Source organism: Amphiprion ocellaris, chromosome 1, assembly GCF_022539595.1.
Source record: "Amphiprion ocellaris isolate individual 3 ecotype Okinawa chromosome 1, ASM2253959v1, whole genome shotgun sequence".
Taxonomy (NCBI): Eukaryota; Metazoa; Chordata; class Actinopteri; family Pomacentridae; genus Amphiprion; species Amphiprion ocellaris.
In genome coordinates, this window is record NC_072766.1 from 36,367,528 (window position 1) to 36,392,841 (window position 25,314).

At 37.3% G+C, this 25,314-nt stretch overlaps 1 protein-coding gene across 1 annotated transcript in view; it reads left to right on the top strand.

Annotated features, from left to right (window-relative positions):
• Positions 1-25,314, top strand: part of iqgap1 (IQ motif containing GTPase activating protein 1) — a 72,599-nt gene that overhangs the window by 13,198 nt on the left and 34,087 nt on the right. Inside the window, exons 3-5 of the mRNA XM_023285357.3 lie at positions 19,666-19,822; positions 21,022-21,099; positions 23,245-23,321. Coding sequence (XP_023141125.2) covers positions 19,666-19,822; positions 21,022-21,099; positions 23,245-23,321 — 312 coding nt within the window. The remainder of the gene's footprint in view (positions 1-19,665; positions 19,823-21,021; positions 21,100-23,244; positions 23,322-25,314) is intronic.

Here is a 25,314-nt window from a genome sequence, read left to right on the forward strand (position 1 = left end):
CCATTATTTACCAAAAAAAAACAACAATTTTTTTATATATATATATATATATATATATATATATATATATATATATATATATATATATCAAAGAACAGCAAGTAAAATAATTAATTTGCTTGGACAAATCCAGAGAGTAGAAGCACATCAGATGAAGTTATGCTCCACTTGAAGCCTCTATAGGTACAAATTTACTGTTAACTATGAAAGTGCACAACCACACATACAGGTTTTGGTCTTGTTTTCAAATATAATTTATGCTTTTGATGATGCTTTTCTTTACCAATTGATCAGACAGTAATCAGTAAAGACGGCATAACTGTCATTTAGTTGCTGCTCTGTTTTGTCAAAGATAGAAATCAGTGCAACAAGAGCGTAAATAAAATGATCAGTTCCTGTTAGCACAAGCTTTCAGTTGCACTTCACAGGTTAATTATTAACCGAGTTGAAATCTCAAAGAGGCAGACCATTAAATCAACAAAATAAAGTGGCTAAAATTACCTAAAAAACCAGCCAACAATAGATTTAACCAACTGCCATCAGCTGATATTTTCATCCACTCACCCAGCACTATTAGATATGAATCAAATATCATTTGCTTTTTACGGGGCTGTCATAGAATATTATAGAAATGGAGTGCAAAACTGTGTTTAACTCACACAAGCATTAAAACAGACTAAGATACTGTAACATGTAGATCAAATATGGCGACTAAAAGAAACCTTATAGAAGAAAAAACCCTTAAATAATAATTACTGGCACACTACAGTTAAAATACCAGCAGTACAAGCACAATTTGTCAATCTTTTCAAGGTATTTCCAGTGAAACATGTTTCTCTCCTCCTCCTTCCTGCACAGCAGTAATTCTGCAGGACTAAACAATATAATAACAACTTTACAGACGGAGCTGATGTGTAAACCGACAGGATTCAGAGCCGCCGGTCTGTCGGCTGAACGTAGAGTTTGTCTCAGAGCTGCAGTTTCGTCGCTCCTCCTCCTGTTTCTGCTGCTTTAACTCCTCAGATGCACTTTATTCACCACATCACTGCTCATCACTGATGCTCCTGCAGATAAACTACAGAGAAATGTCTTTTTTTCTGACCGGGTGGTTCACTTTCAGCTGTATTTACAGAACACACAGATCTGTCACAGTCTGAACGGTGTCTAATTGGTGTTTTGTGTAAAGGATTCAAATGACAGGGTTCCCTCTGACCCTTAACTTTCATCAAAGTTTCAGGATTCAAGAAACAAAAAGATGCACTGTTGAAAATACGTAGTCTTGGAAATGTTTCAAAGTCACCAGAATGTTGTTGTGACTCTTTCTAGGAACTTCAAGTGAGATTTAGCACCATGTCTATGTAGAAATACATGAAAAGAACAAGTGATACTGAAGTTTTTCATGCAGAATATGTCCGTTTTGAGAACTTGTGCTGCAACAGACAGCCTTTAAGGTCATTAAGGTTCATGTGCAGCCTGGTTTTGACACCCAGGAGAGAATTAAAGTGAATTTTCCGTCACTAGGAAGCCTCAAAATTTAGCACAGCATCACTGCTCAATTTGAAAGTCTATGAAAATTTGGAATAAAGATAGTTTTTTGCACATCATCACTGACAATGCAGAAACTGAGGAACAGTAATTGCATGAGATGTGTGAATTTGTGAGCTTGACAAATTCTAATAGGTAATTTTTGTCACATTTGGGCCACACTACACTGTGAAATCTGGATATTTTTCAACAGTTTGTAGCTGTAATTTTCAGAACAATTCACTATTATTTTCCAAATTTTCCCCATTTTTTAAATTGCAGATAATAACTTGTAAACATGATTTACTGCAGTATTTTGACTTCTAATATTCATATTTTACTGCACTATTTTAGCTCTAACATTCATCATTTCCTGCAGTATTTTAGCTTTAATATTCAGAATTTATGACAGTGTTTTGACTAATATTCATATTTTACTGCAGTAAAGGGGTTTTAATTAATAAATTAACCTTCAAAAACTGGCCAAAACTGTAAATAATATCCACATCAAAAATCAGCAACTTTACGGATTTTAATTTGTTGTTTTTTAATGTTTTACGGTAAATTTGCATTATTTTTTTACTGTATTTATACCAGGAAAAAAAATTACAGATATTTGACACTAATTGAAAGAAAATGTATTTTATATTAAGGATTGAAAAATGATAAATAATTTTAATGTTAGTTCAAATTACAGACAATATATAGTAAAATCTCAGAGAAATGTGTTAATTTACATGTTGACTGTTTAGAAAAAAAGAAGCAAAAACTATAAATAACATCCACATCAAAAATCTGTATTTTTACAAATATTATTTTGTTCTTTTACAATGCCTAACTGTAAAATAACAGTTTTATTGTAGTTAAATCAGCTGAAAAATTCAGTATTTGTCAGAAATGAGCTATTATTTTTACAGTTAACGTATTTTACCTTTACTGCCAAATTTTCATCTTTTTTTTTCACTGATTTATTAATTTTTTTTGCTCTTTTCGACCCAGTATCTGATCTTTAACAGACAAACATGAGCGTGGCATCAATTCCACATTAGCGGATCTTCTTAAATGTTCCTTCTATTTTTAAACTTAGATCACTTTGTCTGCCCTTACAGAGTTGTATAAAAATAAACTTACTGTTATTTCCCCTGACAGCCACTTGTCGTGTTTAGCCCACATAGCTGCTCTCGGGTCATTTATTGCGTCCATTACGTCGGAGCTTGTGGAAAACAAGACAGTTTGTTACTTAACGTAGTCATTAGCCTTTATTTAACCCCTTATCATGGACTTTCCATTTCCTCCCACTCTCCAGAGAACACAGGGTGAGCATGCAGTCTACAAGCTCACAGTCACACTTTTATTCTGAATGCAGCAGTGTAAAGGCTGAGAATCATTTGGTTATAGTCTAGTTTTCATGCTACAGATGAGACTCTTATAAATAAACTAGAAACACTCTTTGCAGAGTCAGTTTCCCTCCAGCTTCAACCTCAAACCTCTGTCATGTTGTAGCTGTGGCATCACTGCGGCTGCCTTTGTGCCAGTTTTTTTTTTTTAAACTTTAACTTGTGTCTAAATAAGCCCTAGCATCGCGTCGGTTTGGTTAACACCTTCATTTATAACAATATACTGTTAAAATCAAAGCACAGATGCTCATATTATGGCACCAGTTTATTTTGTAGCATCACGGTGAAAACAAGAGTCTTTTTTTTTTTCACCTTTTCACTATTGTTGCTTTGAGGCATATTTTCAAAGTAAAGCACTTTGTCATGTGGACACTCAGAACTCCGAGCGGTTTCTGGATGTTCTTGTTTTTGCTCCTGACACATTTTTACTCACTGTGATCTCATTTTTCACTAAAGTCCTGCACCTCTATGGAAACAGCACAACCATGAGTAGAAGTTGAAACAGTTTCATTTTTTAAACTCCTATGAAATGTGAATGGATTGCAAGTTACACAATGACTCCACGTTGCTCTAGAGAGGGTGCTGGTTTGTTAGAGTGTGTCTCTGTATGATTGCCTTCCTAAAAGCACATTAGTACCATTCCATCTGAGGATTTATGTGGTTGATCTGGATCTAACTGGTTCATCTTCAGAAGGCTGCCAGCTTCCAACACTCACATTGACTCAAATGTGTTATCTCCAGTTTAACAAAGTTATAATGTCATCAAGCTTAAAAAAGGTGTTTTTTTCTTTACAAAAACTAACACAACCTGAAATCAACATGTAAAACATTTCTACAAGTGCCCACAGATGTTAATAAGAGTGGAAACAACATAGTGGTTGAACATGTTTTACTATTTGCATTTTTACAACCTCCACATACTTTTTCATACCACACTGCACATCAAAGCTGAAAGTATCTTCCAACAACCTGCTCCTCCTGTACACTGGTTTTGAGTCACACTGCAATTATTTTATGCCTCAAGCTGATTGTATTTTGTTCTCACTCTCTCTTTCCATAGTTCACTTCTATGTTCTCTGTATAGACTCAGTCTGAAGTTCAATCGAAAATTTGCAGAATTTTTCTCTCGTTACTGTTTGTCACAGTTAAGTCACTCATGGCTTTTTGGTTGCATTAGGGAGTGCAGAATTTAAATTTTTTTATGTAATCTTATGCGCATGTTTTATTTTTGGCAAATTTTAAATAAGGCATGTAGAATTAACTGATTTTTAAGGCTGCAACTAACGAATCGTCTGAGCACGATACGTCATCAAAAGCGGATGCTCAGACAATTCATCATTAGTTGCAGCCCTACTAATGAAATATCACACTGTTAAGCTTAGATAAGGTTATTTTTCACAATGGAAGCCGACATTACACATGATTAGTTCAGGGGTCATTGGAAAGTTGGAAAATCTGGGGATTTTTCTGTTTTTACAGTTTCTGGCTTTGACAAATAGTGTAATTTAGGTGATTTTTGAAAAAAGAAATTGTGCCTTTCAAATCTACTTGTAGGTTTTAGGGTTAAGAGGGTTTTAAAGCACAAAAATGCACCAGTTTGTCTGTTCAAACTACAGGGTGGGCCAAAAGTAGGCTTACACTTAGTAGGTATGCGCTTTGCATTTTAAAAAAAAAAACCTTTTATTGGGAGGGTGAGGAGTGTTAAAGGCTCCTTGCCATGATATGCGCTCCTGCGTGGCATTTTCACACTTCCAATACTGCTTTCTTATCCACTTTATTTGCTATTGACTTCATTTGTTTGCCATCGCTCACAATCCCTGCAAAAAAACAACAAAAAAAAAAAACATAAAAATCGAAACCAAAATCGGAAGAAATAGCTTAAATAACATTCCAAAACATGAATGAGTTATATGGAATACTGATTTGAAATTATGGTTTGGATAAATTAGATCTAAAATGTGAAACAAATAGTGAAACAACTGTAAGCCTACTTTTGGCCCACCCTGTAGTTTGAGATGCTAATATCAAAGCAACAGTGAAAGCAAAAGAAACTTTTTGCACATTTTTGCTACATTTACCTGTTCATGTCTCTCTTTATATATATTCACAGAGACAAATGACTTTTCCAGGCGTCTGCATCCTACTTTAACTCTGTTTGCTTCATTTGAGCTAAAGACAATAGTGCTGTTTACTGGGTAGTTTCAAGTTTCCATCTGTGCATGCAAACACAGTAACTGACTTACAGGGTTTTTTTTATTGACTCAAGGTGGTAGGACAAAGATTTGCTGTTGTTGCTGCTCTGATGTAACAGACGGTCCATTGTGATTAGGTCATAGTAACACTGTATGTGTTTATGTGTTTGTTTGTGTGGCTGCCAGCTCCGACTGCAGAAGTATGCTGCCGCTAACAAGTGTGCACTTGTTCAGAGTGAAAGAAAGCAAATGGTTAAATTAGAAAAGAGAAAAAACTACTTCCAGCGTTAGTGTCAGTGTCACTAAGGAATGATGAGAATTTACCCTGAGATGAGTTTGTTTCTGTTGGGACGAATGACACAAATAGCTCAGCGGTTTGGTTGTTGGTTTACATCATTGACGGCTGACAGTGAAGCAGCTCGCTCCTGTGAGTGGACATCTCTGGACTGCTTTCAAAAATAATTCCTGATGATTTAATACGCATCGACACCCCGCGAAGATCAGGCTGGATTAATTAATTCTGCCTCCACCTTATTATGTCAAAAATAGAAAATGACAAGTACGAATTTTCTGTGAACTCTGATCCAAATCCTCTTTTTCCTGATGAAAATATCTGTAGAAACCTGTTTTTTTTTTGCATGTCTATTGTATTAATAGGAACAAGGATGACTTCTCTGCATTAGAAATAGGAGTGATAACACGACGCTGTGATGCTGTCCTGTTTGCTGTGAGATTGATTGATTGAGATCAATAACAATTTGTCTCCTGCAGTTGTTTGTTCTTCTGTTTTGTTAATCTTTCTCTATAGTGTCGTTTTATTGCTCACTAATTAGAACAGAATAGAATATTTTTATTGACAATTTCTCTACATAGCCAGGGCATACAGAGGAACTGAATAGATGTTTCTCTCTAATCTTTGTATTAGTGCCTTACATTAAAAAAAGGATCAAAATACAGTATAGATAAAATAAAGTAAAATAAAGAAAATGTGTAAAAATCAACCTATGTACAGTGGCAGTACTGCAATATAGTGACAGCTTATTAAAGCATTATTAGTTACTGTTTTCCAGACTGTTTTCCAGACTGCCTTCCAACTTAGGTGCTAGCTATTAGCATAGCTTTAGCCACTGTGAAAGTAGCTAATGTCATGATTTGTGGAGATGGCTGTGCATCTTGTTCAGCATTTTTTGCAGGTTGTGTCTCTGCTAGCGAAACGTGTCTGTCAGAATGAGTGTTGAAATTAATCTTACTTCAGCAAGATGCTACGTTGCTCCAGGTAATGATAGCCACATCCTAAGAGGCACAGAGGCACCTCTTAGCCTTAGCCTAGCACCTCAGCAGAATAAGTTCCAGTGGCACCGACACAAATAAGTGCAATGTCGGGGAGTTTTCAGTGTATCGGGAGTGCTTGTGGAGGTTTACAGTGTTTATTACAACTTCAGCAACATCTGTCAGCCCTCTGCTAATTCACCTCAGCTGCTCTGCTCTGCAAATGTGCTCATCAGTGTCTCTGTGTAAACAATCGCTTTCAGTGATTGAATGTTTCTCAGAGCCAAAGTAGCACATTTTATTTCCTAAACAAAAATGATAATACCAATAACTGGGAAAATATCAAATATTAGCCTTAATAATCATTCAGTCCATAGCTACATTGATCAACCACAACTTTAAAACCACTGATCAGTGAAGGGATTAGCCTTGATACTCTCATTACAGTTCAATGTTCTGCTGGAAAACCTTCGATCTTTGCATTTAAATCTGTTATTCCAATAATGCATCACTTTAAGACGTAAAATCAGAATATCAGGCATCATTATTCTCCTTCAGAAGATCATCCTAAACAGAATTGGAGACACACCAACAAACTTGGTGACTTTTTTATTACCATTTATTAAACTGTGGCATGACAAAGTTTCAACACATCGTATCACCACTTACATCACCTCTGTCTTCACATTAGGGAGCTCGCTGTGTTGTGCAACGTCTCCATTTTTTAATCTTCCCTCAAGAGAAGCCATTTGTATAAAAGGATGATTGTGACAGCGTGAGATAATCCATCACAGCAAACAGAAAGATAATCTCTGTTTTATCTTTAATCCATCAGTTGAGTGTTGTTGTATCATATCAAATTGGAGATTATACTCTTCCTGCCTTGCTTCCTGCTTTTCACTGAAATCCACAATGTTGACAAGAAGACTCCCAGAAGCAAGTACTTAAAAAAAAAATAAGAGCGTGCCTACATTTTGAAGTGGCAGAGGGGGATTTAACTAGATGCAACTGTTTAAAAAAGGCTTTGAATTGTCGTGTTAGGTTTAAGGAGTGACGTTGTTCCCACGCTGAGTTCTTGCTGCAGTTTAAAGCTTTACAGAAGCTCCATCTTCTCCTTCTCACCCTTTACTGCAGGACCTGCCCAGTTCCTCCTAAAGCCCTGGCCATTTGCCTGTAATTTCCTGTTTTCAAAAAGTTTCCAAACACTCTTGTGTATAGCTGCCACTGCAGTGAATATTATGTAACACCAGACCCTGACATTGTGCAGACGTGAGCAGAACAATGGCACAAGACTGATGTGACCAGCAGGCTCCCTGGAAGCCTGCAGCTGGGAGGCCTTTTACATCAGTTGTGCTGTTTTACTTTAAACTTCAATAATAATTGTAATTAAAGCAGGTAGATATTGTGATTTGAGTCAAGTCAAACGTCAGTTAAATATTCCCTGTGTAATAGAGTTAAAGCATGTGATGAAGCTTTACCACATGAGACACCTATAAAGGCCTGACTGTCATACAAAGAATCCCTCAGAGGTTGGGCTGCTTTCAACCAAAGCAAATCTTTGTCAGTTGAAATTGTATCTACTGTTCAACTTTGGTCATGGGGAAACATATCTGCACGTTATCTCTAGATTAACTAAATGGGCCACAGTGAACTCCGTGAACTCTACCTGCCACTCTTATGAGCCTATATTAATTCTAAATCAACATAAAAAGCTTGTTTTTGCAGCATATTAAATCATTTAAATCTGATTACTTTATACTGAAATTATAAGCGCAGACTGAGTGGACCAACTGCCGATATTTGTATGATTTCTGAAAATGGACTGTATTAACTGGTGATTCAGCACATGAACTATGAGGAATCTAACACAGACAAGCTAACTGCTGATCCTAGATGATCTGTTATGTTGGGTATTGAGCTGTGACACACAAACTACATTTTGCAAAGTTTACACATCCATCAGTTTGAACAAAATGCAGCCACACCAACAACTTCTTTGACATAATGTCAGTTAGTTTTGAGCTGACTTGGAATGAAAGTTTGGCTAACATTAAGGAAGTTTGACCTCCATTAGGTTGGGCTCGTTCAGAGTTGTGATGAGGGAGTGTTCACAGGTAGACTGTTCCTTGCAGCATCCTGGATTAACCTGTAATCAAGTATAGAAGTATAACCTGCATTTTAGACCAAATTTCTGGGGAAAGTCAACAAACTTTCCAAGTATCTTTTATCAGATTTGATTGGTGATTCTGTCCCAAGTTGTTTGCTCAGTGGTGAAAACTGCCTGTCATGATATTTGGTTTCTTTTGCGTTTTGATCTTAAGAGCAGAACAAAACAACGGCGTTGTCACTCTTCGAAACCCATTCATTTCAATAGGTATCATTGCACAACAATGTTTTGCTGCAGTGCGTCAGTCAGCATACCCATTGATGATGTATATACGATGATGTGTAAACTGGTAGCTTTCCGCTTGAAAGGGTGAGGTGACAAAGTCCTGCCGGAAGCTTTGAAAACTCATCCCATGCCACACCCATTGCACACCATGTTCTGTCTCTGAGGGCCTTGAGGGTGTTGACATGTTGGCCTATGAGCTGTTCCGCATGCTTACATGTTAGCATTAAGCTTATAGTACTGCTCTCAGAGGCATTTTTATCGTTGCTTCATGAAATAAAATGGCAAGTTTGACCGCTTCAGTTTCGACTGGTGATAAATGAGACCATGAATGTTTCTGTGCCGCATTTTATGAGTCTTATGATATTTATCAAGTGTTGAACCAACAGTTTCATCTATTCATCCCCAGAACTTCTTCTTTTCCTTTTGGCTTTTCCCTTCAGGGGTCGCCACAGCATCTGCCTCCATCTAACCCTGTCCTCTGCATCCTGTCCTCTTACACCATCTAACTTCGTGTCCTCTTTCACTACATCCATAAACGTCCTCTTTAGTATTCCTCCCCTGACCCATCAGTGCTTTTAAAATGGCTTAAAAGTGGAAGGTTTGTCTTTTTCCTTGTCCGTGCTGACAGGGAACAACACAGTCATAAACACTAAGAAGTAACTGACTGACTGGTTGTTTAAATCAACATTGTTTTGCTGTGAAAGTCCGTGTCTCCACTGCTGAACTCTGTATTTTGGGTTCAGTGTAAATGCTACCTGGTGGCTGTTTCCTGGGAGACGATGAGGCCTCGCAGAAACCGGGCCTGAGTCACTGAGGCTGGCAGTAAACAGTGCAGAATGAGGCAATGAAAGGGGAATGAAAGGGAGAGGGATCAGGGCTCCATAAAGGCCCTGCAGGAACCGTCCTGCCCCTCCTCCACAGAGTCTCACCTGTGAAACCTGAGAACACAAGTTACTCTTCCAGTCTGGATTTCTGTCACAGCCCAGGAACCTTGTTTGAATCCGAATAGTGGCGGATCAGAGCCGACGCAGCAGTTACGTTTGGCTAACTGTGACCATCTGATCAGCAGGACTACCTGACTCGTCTCAGGCCGGCTGCTCGGTTGTCTGTTATTACAGCCTGCTGGATTCAGCCCTCAGCTGGTATTTGCACTCAGATGACCTCAGTAATGTATGAAACACAGCAGCAGGTCAGATGTGATGGATAATTGTCCTCAGAGGGAGGCCTGCACCAAAGAATGAGCCAGAGGTCGCAGCCATTATTTCTACTGTGCCTTTCGTTAAATAAAATCCTTCATAGATATGTTAAACTAAGTGACCACAAGCGCCGAAATATTTTAATCTGAACACGCTGGCTGAGTAAGATAAAGGGCTGTGTGGAGCAGATGTGACCTCAGTGTCATCGTCTGTGAAATTCTCTGCAGTTTTACATAACATGGTTGATTATTTCCCCCGCTTTGACCCACTAAGCAGCGTTTCACACAGAGATAATATGAGTACAATCCATCTGCTATCCGGCTGTTTGAATGTGAGAGGACAAGGTCATTTGGTGCACAGATTCCAGTGTTGCAGCAAAGCATGTAATGGACAACTTGGCTCTCACTCGTCTCTTTTTCCTGTATCCCCCCCTGTCGTTTTCCTCCCGGTTTTCTTCCATTGCCCCTGTTGTGACCTGATGTTGTGAAGTATTGGATTAGGTCGAGAGTGGAATTGCAAGAGAACCCTGGATTGCTGATTGCCATAATTCCCAATTCTCTGTTCTTAAGGAGCCCATATTCTGCACATTTACAGGTGGATGATTTTATATTTGGGCTCTACTAGAATATTCCAGAAAGTAATCATTTTTCTAATACTGTACATTGCTGCCGCACCTTTTTTCACCCTCGGTCTGAAATGCTCCTTTTTAGCTTCTGTCTCTTTAAGGCCCTCCTCCTGAAAAACTCTGCTTTGATTGGTCAACTGGCCCAACAAAAGTGAAACAGAATTGTTTGCCTATTGTAATCACAGATCTATATTTTTATTTTTTATATTCAAGTCGTTGTAGATCCATATGTATCTACATTTTGAAGTGTGGCATTAAGAAAAATGAATAGAAACAGCAAAACTATTTTTGATAAATCACAAAAAGATTTTTGACTTTTCCTAAAAAGATTAAATGCTTCATGGAAGATGGAAACACCTGTTTCCAGTATGTTCTGGCGTTGCTAACAGTTAACGTGACTGAGTAAATGTTTCATTTCTTTTTTAGTCTTAATGTTTCTGTAGCATGAAACATAACTGATAGCAGCTGACGTAAAAGAATGAATAACAACTTTTGCAACTGAAAACAATTCCTGAAGACTTCAGTTTTTTTTCTCGAAGTTGGACAAAGTTTTGTTTTGTCTTTTTCTTCAAATATTTTTGCAGCTGGAAAACAACTGGATTTATTTCCATGTTTTTATATTCTTGTTTCTGTCTATTGCAGCCATGAAGCAACCTAGATTATTCGCTCCAAAGTAGTTAATGGAAACAAGCCTTCTTTGCATTTTCTTTTTTACTTTTATGCATTTGTTGCAAGTGAACTTCAAATTTGCCTGACAGCTATATGAACACACAGCGTATGAGTACAAGCTGAGACGTAGCTTTCGTCGAAGTGGCTACAGCAGGGAAATAATGGTAATGTTTGAGGCAGCTGCTCTTTCTTTGTTTGAAGGCCCAACTGGCCAATGGGGAAGCGTTATGCAAATGTAATACATGGTGATGTAGATAAAAAACAGCAGAAAAAGCCTGGACAAACTGTGGGAGAGAATAACTCTCTTTGGCGTGGACTTAAGGCTTTGTAGGATTGTGAACAGAAATGCAGCTGTATAACACACTGATGGAACGGAGAAAATCCAAAAAGCAGAATATGGGCCCTTTAAAACTCAGATTTTAATTATCCTGCAGTCCACCGTCATGATGGAGGAGTTGGGTTGCAGTCGGCAGAAAGCAGGACATTGAGAGGGCATCTGTACCTTGACATTGTGCTGCTGCCAGATAAGCTCAGCACACATGATTTGCCTTTCCAGCTATTCTGCAAACACGCACCGCTTCCTTGTCTTTCCTTTTCAGGCACACATGGATGCATTTATAATGCCGGGAACAATGCAGAACAGAGCGCTGTTGAAAAGTACTGACACTGTGTGTACTGGGTTGTCGTCACTCGACCTTTTCCTGCTTTACATTACACTTCAGTCCCTTTGTAGTCTAAAGTTATCATAATGTTTGACCTTGTAGTGGTTGTTTTACGTGTGTCTGGTTAATGCATTATTGAGTTTATGTAATGACCAGCACTGCAGCAATATCCTGTCATATTTAAGGGTTCAATATAAGCATGTTGGTGCCTAAAACAAGCAAAATTGGCTTATGTTAGTGAAATTTACTTGATTAACTGTCATTATAGTGCACAAACTCTTGAAATAGAATTTAAAAAGATAAATTTCAAGCAATCTAGCTAATTCAAAAGAATCCTATAGATTGACTTGTGGCTTTTATCCAGTTAAAAACATCTCAAATAAAGACAAAGTTGCTTATTATGACAAGTGAAGCAACCATTTGTTTGAATTTAGTCAAAGGATCTTACTTATGAAGCACCAGATAATCTGTTTATATGAAAACCACTAGATATTGGAATCTAAATTCAAGATTATTACACCTGATTAGATTTGCAGTTTTTGCAGTTACACATTAAGCCAGAAAAATGTCCTTCTGGCTTAATGTGAAGCTTAAGTGGTACTTTGCTTTCATTTAAGGTTTAAAGAAAACCAAATATGGATTCTTGTTTATCAATTAATCTGTTGATGAGGTTTGTAAAATGTTAAAAAAGTGGAAAATATGCAGTCACAACTTCCTGTAGCTCAAGGCGATATCATCAAGTTGCTTATTTTGTCTGACAGTCAGTTCAGTTGATGATGATGGTGATGATCGTAAAGCAGAGAAAAGCAGAAAATCTTCACATTTACCGTTGACAATCAGTTAATCGAGTTATTGTTTTAGAACAACTTTCGGCAGCTCCATCTCAGTAATACACATTGTTAGTTGCACTTTGCTGGAGGGGTTTCATTGTGAATCAAGATTCCTTTTTTATTACTTTTGTTACTCTTGATTAACTTTGTTAACCACTCAACCATTTGGCCCTAAAAACAAACTAATAAGTAACATATACTGTGGTACAGTAGCGCTTTGTTTCTCCCGCATTGTTTTAAATTTTTGCTCTCAAACAATCATGAATAAAAAACACCGGCAACAGTCAGTGAAAGTCAATTAAAGCTAATATGTTTCTTCTTTAATCTCATTTGCCCAGTAAACTGAATTTACCAGCTTTATTTTTGGCTCCGGTCAAGCAGCACGTGTGTTAAATGGCAACAGAATGAGAGCAGGAAAACAGAGGGACATTGTTCATGTTTGTGAAACAATAATGTTTATCATTTTGTTTATTGCATGGAGTCTCAAAAATTAGAAAATTGTGTGTGTTGATGCCCATAAAGATGCATGACTAATCTATTACCAAATGTAGGCATATAATTGTAGTTACAGTAAGTCCGGATATAAACTCGGTGAGATCATCTGACTTGGTAGTGTAGTGCTTCCCTGTAAGCCCTGGACATCTAGATTAAAATGCAATTAAAGTTCTTTTTTTGGACCCTCATATCCCATTTAACTGTTATTTTAGCAATATTTCACCAACTATATCGTAGTAATAGATTTATGTAGTTATTGCCTGCTATGTATACTAATGTTGTCATTTATATTGTCATTTAAACCAATTTTAGTTAACTTTCTGTAGGTTTGTGGCTGAAAGATGACAGCTGATTTATGCAGGACACATCTGACAGCACATTATACACACTGCACTATACTGTCATTGTTTCTTCATAGCATTGACCCAACTTTTCAAAACAATGAGGCAATGAAACTAATTAGGGCCGAGAGAACAATACCTTTGAACAGCACAATGACAGACTTGTGGTCTGTTAGTGAAAGCTTAAATCATCAGGTTCTTATTAAACATTAACTGCTGCAGAAACACTGACTCAGAGGTAAACCTGGGAAAAGGGAAGTATGTAACTGAAGTCTACAGTTTATTCATCTCCACGGACTAAATATTAGTATGTGCAACCTGCAGCCACAAAACCTCTCCGTCATCCTCTGGGTAAAGCCTCGCTGCAGTAGTCGAGCTGCAGGATAAAAGCCGCAGAGAGGATGCAGCCGGAGACAAACTGTTGGCAAGAAGTCAGTCGTCTTCCTGCAGAGACAGTGTCAGTAGCAGACTCTTCCTATGAGACTGACCTCTGAACTCAGCGCCGACTTCAGCTTCCTGAAGCGCGCAGGATCTGAGAGGGATTCAGATAATGATTCCTGGTGCTTCTGTGTTGTAGTGCTGTTAGATTTCTGTCACTCAAACAGAATCGATTGACCTCGTAACCAAGAATAATGATTGATCAGGGGCAGGTGTCCAGATACAGGCAGAGTGTGTGGCCACTTGGTTCAGTCTTAATAGTGTATTTCACGAAAATGCTTCTGAAATCTACCATTTCTGAATAATTTATTTTATTTATTAATTTGTTGGTTTATTAAACAGGGACAGTACACATTAATATACATTTGTTCCAATGTGTCTAAGCTTATTTGGAGTGTTACCAAAGACATGCCTTATAAATAGACATCTAGCCAAAATTAGCTGCTTTTATTGAGCTTTATTATCCCCATTTATTCTATTACATTACATATCGTATCTTATATACATTCAAGTGTTGACAATTTTAGCATTAAAGCTGTTTTCATACAATTTTTGCTGATCTTTTTGGGTAGTATGGGTCATTCCAGTTAGAAGAAAACAGTTTTTAAGTTTTCTTTGCCAACTGCAGCGGTGAGTAAATTATAACATTTTCTAAGTTAATAGTAGGATGTTGGAGAAGATAATTAATATTATAGTTTTCTGATTCCAAAGTAAGTAACCACATTACCTAAAAGAAATTAATTGTCTCATAATGAGAAATGTGAATTTTTGCAAAAACTCAAAAAGAATGAATCATTATTAATTGTTTAATTGAGCCATCTTTCCATTTTCTCCAAGTCTAGATGACATTTGTGTGATTAATTACATCATTAGCGATCTTTGTTAAAGAAATATTAAAAATGTATGTAGTCATAAATAACTCTCAAACAAATTGTCCCAACTAGTTTTCTATCAAAGTCAAGCCATTTTTCCAGTATGTCATGAAAATAAATTGCATTTTATGTATTAAAAGGGTCTTAAAAAGTCCCAATATTTATATGTAGAACCAAAACCTTGTGAAAGTTTGGAGATATTTTGCCACTTCTGTAGCTGTTGGATCATATTTGTTGGAAATTTTCAATATTTCCAAATTACAGTCACAACAAGGATGGTCATGTGAGTTTTTTTTCCACTTGGCTTCTCAATTATAACATGTGTGTTGAATTATCCTTCAGATATCTTGTCTCAGAAGATGCTTCTCCACCTTCATATCTTTTATTTGACCTTTATCTGTGTCTGTAATTCTTGAGATTCCAGACAATGCTCTCATGTTTGTGGCTATTTCTTTTAATTGTAGACATGCCTTGTAATCTCACAAACACAACTTAATGTTTATTTTGGCTGCTCACTGCTGCTGTTGATGACATTCAGAAACCACGGTCATAGCTACAGTTCCTACTGGGTCAATGGAGGGTGTGTCTGTTTGCCTGGAAAAGGGTGTGTAGGGCTGATAAAAGAGCCATTACTTTGCAGCCTTTATGGAGCCTTTCACTGCTCCAGTGTGGAGTCAAAGCGGGGGCTTGTTCCTGGCTGGCAGGCCCAGGCCCCGCTCCATGGCTCGGCCACCTCGGCCTCAATGGCGGGCCTGTCTGGAGACCCCATGTCACGACTTCCTGAGAGGGAAGTTGTTTCAGCTGGAGGCTCGCTGTCCTTTGCAGTGAAAAGTGTGGGTGGGAATGTGTCTTTGTGCAGACGACCAAGCGTCTTAACAAGAATTTAAAAGTTAGGAAATCTCTGAAAATGGGGCTCCGCTTCAGGCTTGCATTGCAGTCAGTGAGGGTCTAGGAATACAAATGCATGTGTGTGCTTGCAGAGGGGGATCTGGAATCTTTTAATCTTGCTCAGGATATAGGTAACCTTGTTGTTGCCTGACAAAGACCTCAGTGACTGAAGAGTGGGAGTGTTTTCTTAGCACATGAAAAGAGGGAGGCTGTTTCTCAAAAGACCGTGTTTGACTTCCCTGTGTCTGCTGTCACACTGTGAAATTCCAGTAAGCCAATGTTAAACTCAAGGTTTTCATAATCGCAGCTGATATTTCATGGCCTCGTTAAAGGAGGGCAGACACGGCTGGAAATGCTGTTAATTATTAAGACAGGAAGATTTGTTGCTTTAAGGTGGGGAGTGCATATATGTGTTTAGCTTTACATTTTACAGTTGAATCAAGCTTGAAACATCTGACAAAGATTATATTTATATAAAATGTAATGATTAAAGGTCCACACATGGCATAAATGAAGGAGAAATACAGTCAAAGTAGATTTTCATGTCATGCTTATAGTAGCAAGTCGAAGCAAGATTAATTGACTAAGATAAATTGACTATTTAATGAACTATTGAATTAATTTTCATAATACATTAATCAGTTAGAACAATATTTTTAAGAAAGAAATTCAAAATTACCTAATTTCAGCTTATTAAATGTGAATAATACCTGGTTACTTTGCTCCTTTATGACAGTAAACTTAATATTTCTGGAAGTGTTTTAAACCAAACACTTGACATTTTCTACCATTTTCTGACATTTTATAGCCCAAACAACCAATTGATTTATCAATAAAACAATGAACACCTGAATCAACACTGTCAGTATTTGTTAGTTATAGCCCTAATGGAGGATGCTGGAAGGTGTGAAGGGCATGTTATATTTACAAAAGTCACCAAAATTACTGCATTCATCAGAGCCAGAAACTTCAAAAGCAAAAATAATCATTACATTTTCACTTTTCTGATGATCCATGCACTACTTATCAGAAGTTTAGTGTTCTGCCAGGAAAAATTACAAAGTCTTAGATCTTAAATTGCGATATTTCATCAATATCACTGTATTCTACATCTTGCTTAAAAATTTGCCGAATGAACAATGATCAGTTTGCATTAACTAGATTCTAGAAAAATGTTGTGGTCCTTGTTGCAACCATCAATTCATTAGCGACTCTGCTGTGACCAACAGTCCCATTACAAAAATGTAGAGTTTTCAGCTGAACTGCAGGCAGTGTTGTTACAGAACTGAGAGGACAAAAAGATGTAAGTTGTGAAATATTTATATTAAATAAGAATTGTTGTTTTGTTCAAAATTGGTAACACTTGAAAAAATATGGCACATGCTGATTCCAGGTTTTTTTTTAAAAAAGTTTTTGTTAAAACAAATAATCACAAAAATTCATCTTTAGTTTTTTCTTTTTCTTTTTAGGATTTATTGCATTATATTTGTCTCATACTGCATAGAATATATCTTTGATTACTACCTATTTCTAGTCATGGTTGTGCTGTTTCCATAAAGGTGCACTACTTTATGTTGCAGTGAATAATCCACAGTGAGTAAAAATATGACGGGAGCAAAGAAATACCGAGAAACTACTTGGGGTTTAGAGGGTTAATAGACTAGAATGCAATGCATCCAAAAAATTGGATTAGCTTTTAAGTAAACGGAGTAAATGCAATCAGACACGAGACACTTACAAGTTGTTGAGCTCTGCAGCTACAGTTGGTTTACATGCTCATCCCATTGCAAGTTTGTGCGTCATTTCTTTTAACGCAGGAACTCAGCGAGTGGAGTTGAAGTAGGTGAAGCAGGCTGATTTAAAGTTGGCTCAGTGAGGAAGTCAACTGTAAACAGATCGATATCTGACAGAGTGAAAGGAAGGCAGTTTACAACAAGTTTTTATATTTAGAGAGTAAAAATGGCTGTCTTCTTGTGTATTTGCTGCTCGGTGATGGTGTTTGTTGGTGGAATCCAGTCCACCAGGCTCGGCCCAGTGTGGGAGCTCAGCAGGCTGCTCTGTGGCCCAGGGCTGACTCAGGCTCACAGCAGGAATGTGACTCCATAATATGACCTTAAAGAAATGAAATGTCACACATGAAGAATGCTGGGAACTCTGAGAGGTTACCATGGGCCAGGTTAGGTGTTTATGTTGGAGCTGCAGAGCTTAACTAGTAGAGAATTATTGATTAAAGTTGTTGTGTTGTGTGGATAAACGCAGGAAGGAACATGCAGAAAAGAGGATTTAGTTATGTGTCAACAATTTACACCAGTTTGACCCTTTTTCCTGTGAGGTTTTACACCAACAGGTTAATTTTGAATTTGGTAAAGAATGACAATAACTGAAGAGAAGTTTTATTATTGTTCTTTGCCGGTTGCAGCTTTATAAAAGTCAAAAAGAGTCCGATTTTTGGCCTTAAACATCACTTTTGAATCCTTTAGTATTTTGACTGCTATGATTTAAGACAAGACCTCTCTAGCAGTTCTCAGTTAACATTAATATTGAAATTTTAATAACACATAATTAGCCTAGCTGAGTTTTTACATTTTAAATTTACATGCTACCATGCCTGTCACCATCGTAAACTTTAAGGTAGCGATTAATTGTCACACAAATAATTGAGATTCGTTGTTTTGTGATAATTTTATGCCTATATTAGGTCTTCATTAGTGGTATTTGCACATTTGAATGCAACCTTTTTAAATGTCAAGTCCAGCAAATCGGCTCTCCATTTTCATGTTTAAGGCAAGGCAAGTTTATTTGTATAGGACAATTCATACACAAGGCAATTCAAGGTGCTTTACAATGGCCAAGAAATGCACCACAGAACTTTATAATTAACCATAACAATTATTTAAAAGTAGACATTTAGACATTATAATCATAGAAATAAAATATTAAAACCCCATTGTGCCCACACTGGTGCTGTGTTGTTTGACCTTTCAGCTAAATCCATGACTTTAAAGTCGATCAATGCTCTTTGGTTGATTATTACAAGTTAAACGCCTTCAGATAAACCTTTGATGCCACTGAAGCACAGCAGAAGAAGGAAACGGTGGGAAAACGACATGGAAATAGTGATTTAAATATGACTTTTCTGTTTTCTACAGCTAGTTTTCTACAGGAGAATGGAATTATTCAAACAATTATGCAAAACGATCTCTGCCAGCTCAAAAAATTGTGATCAGGTGGTGGATAAAAGTACATGTGGCTGGAGGATAGCACAAAAGGAAATGCTATGTTGTTACTCAAATCAAAAATCTGTACTTATTGTATGTTTATATTCTGATAGTAACAGTCAGTATTCTAGTGATTTTGTCAAAGTATCCTGTGTTGGACAAGTAATAATCAAACCTGTTTGTGGGGCTACATGAGAAGTTCAAGAAATTGGGATTGCAGTGACTGCCACAGTTCTTTTTATACACTTTTTCTCTGTCAGACATAGAAAAAGAGACGCTGTTGGTCTCAGCATTCAGTGAGATGAGGCATCTCCTTATCGTTTAACCAGTGGGATATATGCACCATTAATAATCACTTTACATGACCTAGTAAAGTGTTGCTTAAATATAGCAGCAGGTAGAGCTACCATTAAAGTCTAATAATGGTTATTTATTATTAGTTATATAGACTCAATCTGACAACAAATCATTTTGCAACTTTATTATTTGATCTTTGCACATGTTAACACATTCAGACAACACAGTTGAAACAGTACTTTTAGTTTAGTGTCTTGTGTCTTTTTAAACAACAACAGAAACGACTTGAGTACTGATGTGTTTTTTCTTATTGGTATTTGCTGCGATATGTGTTTGATGTGTGCTGTGTTGTCCCTGCAGATGGATGGAGGCCTGCCTGGATGAGGAGCTGCCTCCGACTACAGAGCTGGAGGAGGGTTTGAGGAATGGCGTCTATCTGGCCAAACTGGGCAACTTCTTCGCTCCGAAGACGGTTTCCCTCAAGAAGATCTACGACCGCGAGCAGACGCGTTACAAGGTGAGGACATGTAGGAGAATCATAGCACATAGAGAAGTGGAATAGAACACATAACTGAGGTTTGCAGGCAGAATGTTTCAGACCATCACTTTGCAGTAGCGTGTGATTGTATTTCAGCTACAGCTGCAATGATTTTTCAGTTAGTTTTTATCTATTAAATTAATCGTCATCTCTTAATCTCATAATTTGTTAAGACAAAGTGTCAAAATTCTCTAATTCCAGCTTGTTAAATTTGAATATTTTCCGGCTTGTTTCCTCCTTTGTGACAGTAAACTAATTATTTTTGTGTTATGGGCAAAACCCAGTTGAGTCTTGGGCTTTGGGAAACATTGATCCACATTTTTCACCATTTTTTGACTTTTTATCGACCAAACAAATAATCAGTTAATTGAGAAGGTAGGAAGATTAAAGTATGTAGAGTTTGACTTAATGGATTAAATATAAAATACAAATCCAGCTTCTGATGTCTAAGTGAAGGACCGAAGTGTTGAAAATGTTTTCCTCTGGAATCCATGAATAGCTGTGATGGTATTTGTTTAGATATCTTGGTCTGGAATAAGGTTGTGAACAACTGTAAATTCTTTGATTCATCTCAGTGAGTAGAGAAACACCATCAACAATCAAGATAAAATCACGTCAAACCTCAATAAAAAATAAACAGTAAGAGTCACTCCATTTAAAATCACAAAATGTATAATAAAAGGAAAAACTGCTTGACCTTTAGAGGGATCATTTATTCTAAAATGAAGCCATATGCTGCTCTGTGTTGCTATTTCAACCATCTTCCTGACTGAGCCTGTTAACAGAACCACATTTTTATAGCCTTTTAAAAGGCAGGAAATGTCAGTCAAATCCTCAGGAGAGTTCAGACAACATACCAACGTGTTTGGAAGCCAACAGGTGGCTTTACTTCAAAAATAGAGCTATTGTTTGGCCACAAACATTCCCCTGACTTTTATGGAGCTGCAGAAAGATAGTAGTCTGAAATATAAATGAGATATTTTTAGTTCTACAAGTAACAAAAGATGTGTTAGTCTTCTATTTCTAGTTCATTACGGTTTTTTTCCCATTTTCATGTGTTGTAACCTGGTTGAAGGGAGTCTCGTTTTTCAGTTCCGGTTGTCAGAGTTTGGACCGAAGCCTTTAAAGTGAAAGTGAACATCTTTGTTCTGCTCTGATGTTTGGTTTCTCTCTTACAGGCGACAGGTCTCCATTTCAGACATACAGATAACGTCATCCAGTGGCTCAACGCCATGTCAGAGAAAGGACTGCCGAAGGTGAGTTGGGTCTAAAATGCATCTCGAACTTCACACACAGACACTGATATCATCATTCCCCTGCAAAACCTGCAGACCAGTGTCCAATAGTTGTTATTTCTAAATGAATTCTAACCACTACATGCCTGTTGTACTGGTCTCCCAGCATTAAAGAGCCCATATTATGTGGGGTTTTTTTTGGTTTGTCTTGTCTTTCAGTGTGTTAAATCCCTGCTTTTTATGTGTATGTAAAAAGTCTGCAAACTTACAAAGTCCTCACCAAAGTGGAGTTTATTTTCTCAGAAAACTGCTCCTTACTTGCCTAAAAGGCCTAATTTCACGTTCAAACTTTTCTCCTGTTACTTATTTACATCATCATGTAACGCATTTGCATAATGCATTTGCATAACGCCTGACTAGCAGCTAGTTTGTAGAAAGAAAGAAATCCACCATTATTTCCTCATCAGAGCTGCTTCTACTAGAGCTACATCTTTAAACTCACAGATTTGGTGTTGTGGTGTGTTACCAACATTTTCTTGCTCATGTCGGACCAGCTGACCAGTCAGAGCAGAGCTTTTCAGGAGGTGGGCCTTAAAGAGACAGGAGCTAAAATGGACAATGTACAGTATAAGAAAAATAATGTGATTTTTGAACATTAAAGTATACTTATGTATTCAAAAAGACACCAAAATCTAAGTATAAACCTCTAGATGTGTATAATTTGGGCTCTTTAAAGCACTATGGCGGTTCTGGTTTTCATACATAACAAATTTATCAGTGCTCAACATTCAGAGCATGCCTGTGGGTTAGAGATAGATTTAGTTTTTTTTTTACCTTTAGGGCAACAAGAGGGTGCAGATCATTTCAGTGCAGCATAAAAATTAAAAATCAACTTGCATAGACTTGAGATATGTGATAGATGGAAAGCTAAGTGTAGCTACGCTGGTTCAGTCCACACCAGTTACTGAGACCTGATTAGCTACCAGAGCTAATTGGTTGTTTTCCATGTTGTATATAAGCTAATATATATCTGTAAATAGCAGTTTACACAATGGGTAGGTAATGCTGCTGTAGAATACTGTTTAGTGTATTAAAAAGTGTGTTTTTTTGACATTTATTTAGCTTTTTTACTTTAGCATAAGTGAACCGCACACAGACTTGTACTTACACAAACAGAAAATGACGATATTTATTTAAGTCCAGCAGTTTTGCGTCTCATTTGTTATTATTGTATTTCATGCAAACAAAGCCACTGAACAACAGACACAACGTGATATTGGCAATATATACAATGTACTGTGTTAGTATGGGCCATTGAATATCCAATAGTGGTCGACCACACCCAAAGTCACACAAAATGTTGGTCAGATGATTTTGTTGCTGTGTTGAGGATTTTTCGAAGGTTCTTCTTTTTTACTGTAGTCAGGAAAACTCCAACATTTGTGATGTATGTTGGTTGCTTAAATTCTACTTAATTTTATGAATGATGCTGTTGGAAAAAGCGTCCTTTGACATGGACTTTGTCAGAAAAAATGTCATAGATAAATGTTTCAGTGCAGCCAGTTCTGAAATATTAAATGTTGGAGTTTTACACTTACAAGAAATGAGATTTTAATTGGAACTGTATTTTGAAATAAACACTGTAGCGATGGATTACTTACCTCAAACACGTTGATTTTCACACTGTGGTTTAATGAACTGAAGCTAGTAGCTGCCTGGAAGGTTAAAAAAAAAATCTATTTTAAATGCTATATGCTTCGGAGAAAGGTCAGTACACTAGTAAACTGTGTATATTTTAGGAAATATGCTGGATTGTTCTCTAAAGGTCCTTTAAGAGGTAAACAGTGGTCGATTGTTGTGAAAGTGCTTTTCTGGAAAAAGTTTCCACCCTCAGACACACACAACTGTGGAAACTGAATACTTGTCATTGCGTTTGCAGTCGAAAAAACTGAGTATACGCCAAAAATATCACCATCACTGGCAGCTTCAACAGAAAATATCTGTAGCTGCCTGCAGAAGTTCCATTTCAGTTGCGCCACAGTTGTGCCAGGGCGGTGATTTTCATTGTGTAATTCCTCATTTGAGCTAATATCCTGAATCACTCCTGCACAAGCTGCGACATGATGAGAGTCTGTGATTAACTTATCGCTCTAAACTCCGTTTCAGATCTTCTACCCTGAAACCACAGACATATATGACAGGAAGAACATGCCGCGCTGCATCTACTGTATACATGCACTCAGGTTTGTGACTTTTCGTTGGTGTTTTATGTCACTGTGAGGCTGCAGGTTGAAGTACTGTATCTAAACGCTCAATGTGTCTCAATTCAGGGGCGACACATTTCAAAAACTGCACTTTTAAAGCCTGCTTAAAGGCTGTCCAGTTTTGAAAGCCGAGAAATGCAGACCACAAAGGATCCACCCGTTAGATTCTACGCCCAACTTATCCCAAGATTCATTCCACGCCAGTGATGTTTCAATTTTTTTCCTAGAGAATATAGCGGACTGCCAAAACCCAGCAAACATTTAGACACTGAAGTGAAGTAGAGATAAAAAATTTTACCCAAAATGAAAACTGAACTGAAGTCAAGCCGCAATGTTTACATCGTCTGGGCAGATTTGAGGTACAACCTAGATGTCATTTCACCTGTTTCATGCTAGAACGTGTGTCACAGTCCTGCCAGCAAACCCCTAGCTTGATGAAATGATTGCAAGAAATGGTAAAATGAAAAAAAAAAAAACTAAAAATGTGACTTTTTGGTGCTATATGTGTCAAAAAAGTCTGTGGTTGTGTCCTGATTGTTGTTTGCAGCTGTTAAGGTTGCATGAAATCCATAAAGACTTCTTTTCAACACTTCTTACAACTTAGAATCCCTTTTTTTATACACTCCTTTCTTCATTGTATGTACTTTTTGCATTCTCACCTACATATTATAGTGTCATGTATTGCCATTATTAGACGACATGAGTGGCCCTTCCTGATGCTAAGGGCGGCAGCAGCAAATATAGTTATTCCATCTCATGGTTAGGGAATGTCTGCTCAACCATCTCTGATGTGCTTGAAACTTTTTTTTTTTATCATAAACAATGGATATTTAAAATGATATCGGTGAAATTTCAGATCAATATATAAAGTAATTTGGAGATTTTTTATTTTTTTTTAAACTTGCCCGTTGGCCCACTTTTAGCATGTTTTTTTACATGTTTAAATTTGAGGCTGATTGAATGACAATATCTCAGGAATGTTAAAGATAAAAGCCTGAATTTTCTTTTTTTTCCCCTCATCATGACATTTATTCTGAATGTGCAATACTGGACAAGTAAATCGAATAATCTCTGATTTTGGGCGAGCTGATATGTAGCCACCTGTCTTCTCAGCATCAGGAAGCGGCATCTGAATTGAGACACATTAAGTTAGACTACTGCGATTCTGCTTTTGCTGATTTGTTTAACTGGCTGAAAACCATTATTAACAGAGCTCATCGAAGTCAACAAAGTGTGTGTTTCAAATGTTTGTTACTGAAATCACTTGAATTCTTCATTCACTGTGTTGCGCTACTCAGACAGCACAGGTGCTCCGACTTGAAACGCTACATGTCCCCTGTGGTCATTTAAGGTCTGAGCATGTTTCAGGTTTGTGGCATTTTTACGAGGTGAACAGTGCAGTTTTTCAGCAGAAAGGCATTCAGTGGTTTGAGGTATGGAGCAGTCAGGAAGCCAAGCAGCAGAGCAGAGACTGGGTGTCTATGTTTGTGTGCTTGTATATACTAATGCACTAAAAAACACTGACAAACAAATGCAGTAGAACTGCAACAGATGCACACTACTGTTCAAAAGTTTAGGGTCACTTAGAAGTGTCCTTATGTCTGAAATTTGTTTTTTTTCAATGAAGATAACATTAAATTAATCAGAAATACAGTCTCGACATTGTTAATATGGTAAATGACTATTCTAGTTGGAAACGGCTGATTTTTAATGGAATATGTGGATGTAAATTAGCATTGTTGCTATAATCTGGCAAATTTACGTCCATTGCTGTATAGATAGGCGTTCATTAATGTGCACTGTCCCTACCAAATAAAGAAGTAAATATCTCCATAGGGGTACAGAGGAACATTTCCAGCAACCATCACTCCTGTGTTCTAATGCTACATTGTGTTAGCTAATGGTGTTGAAAGGCTAATTGATAATTAGAAAACCCTTGTGCGGTTATGTTAGCACATGAATAAAAGTGTGA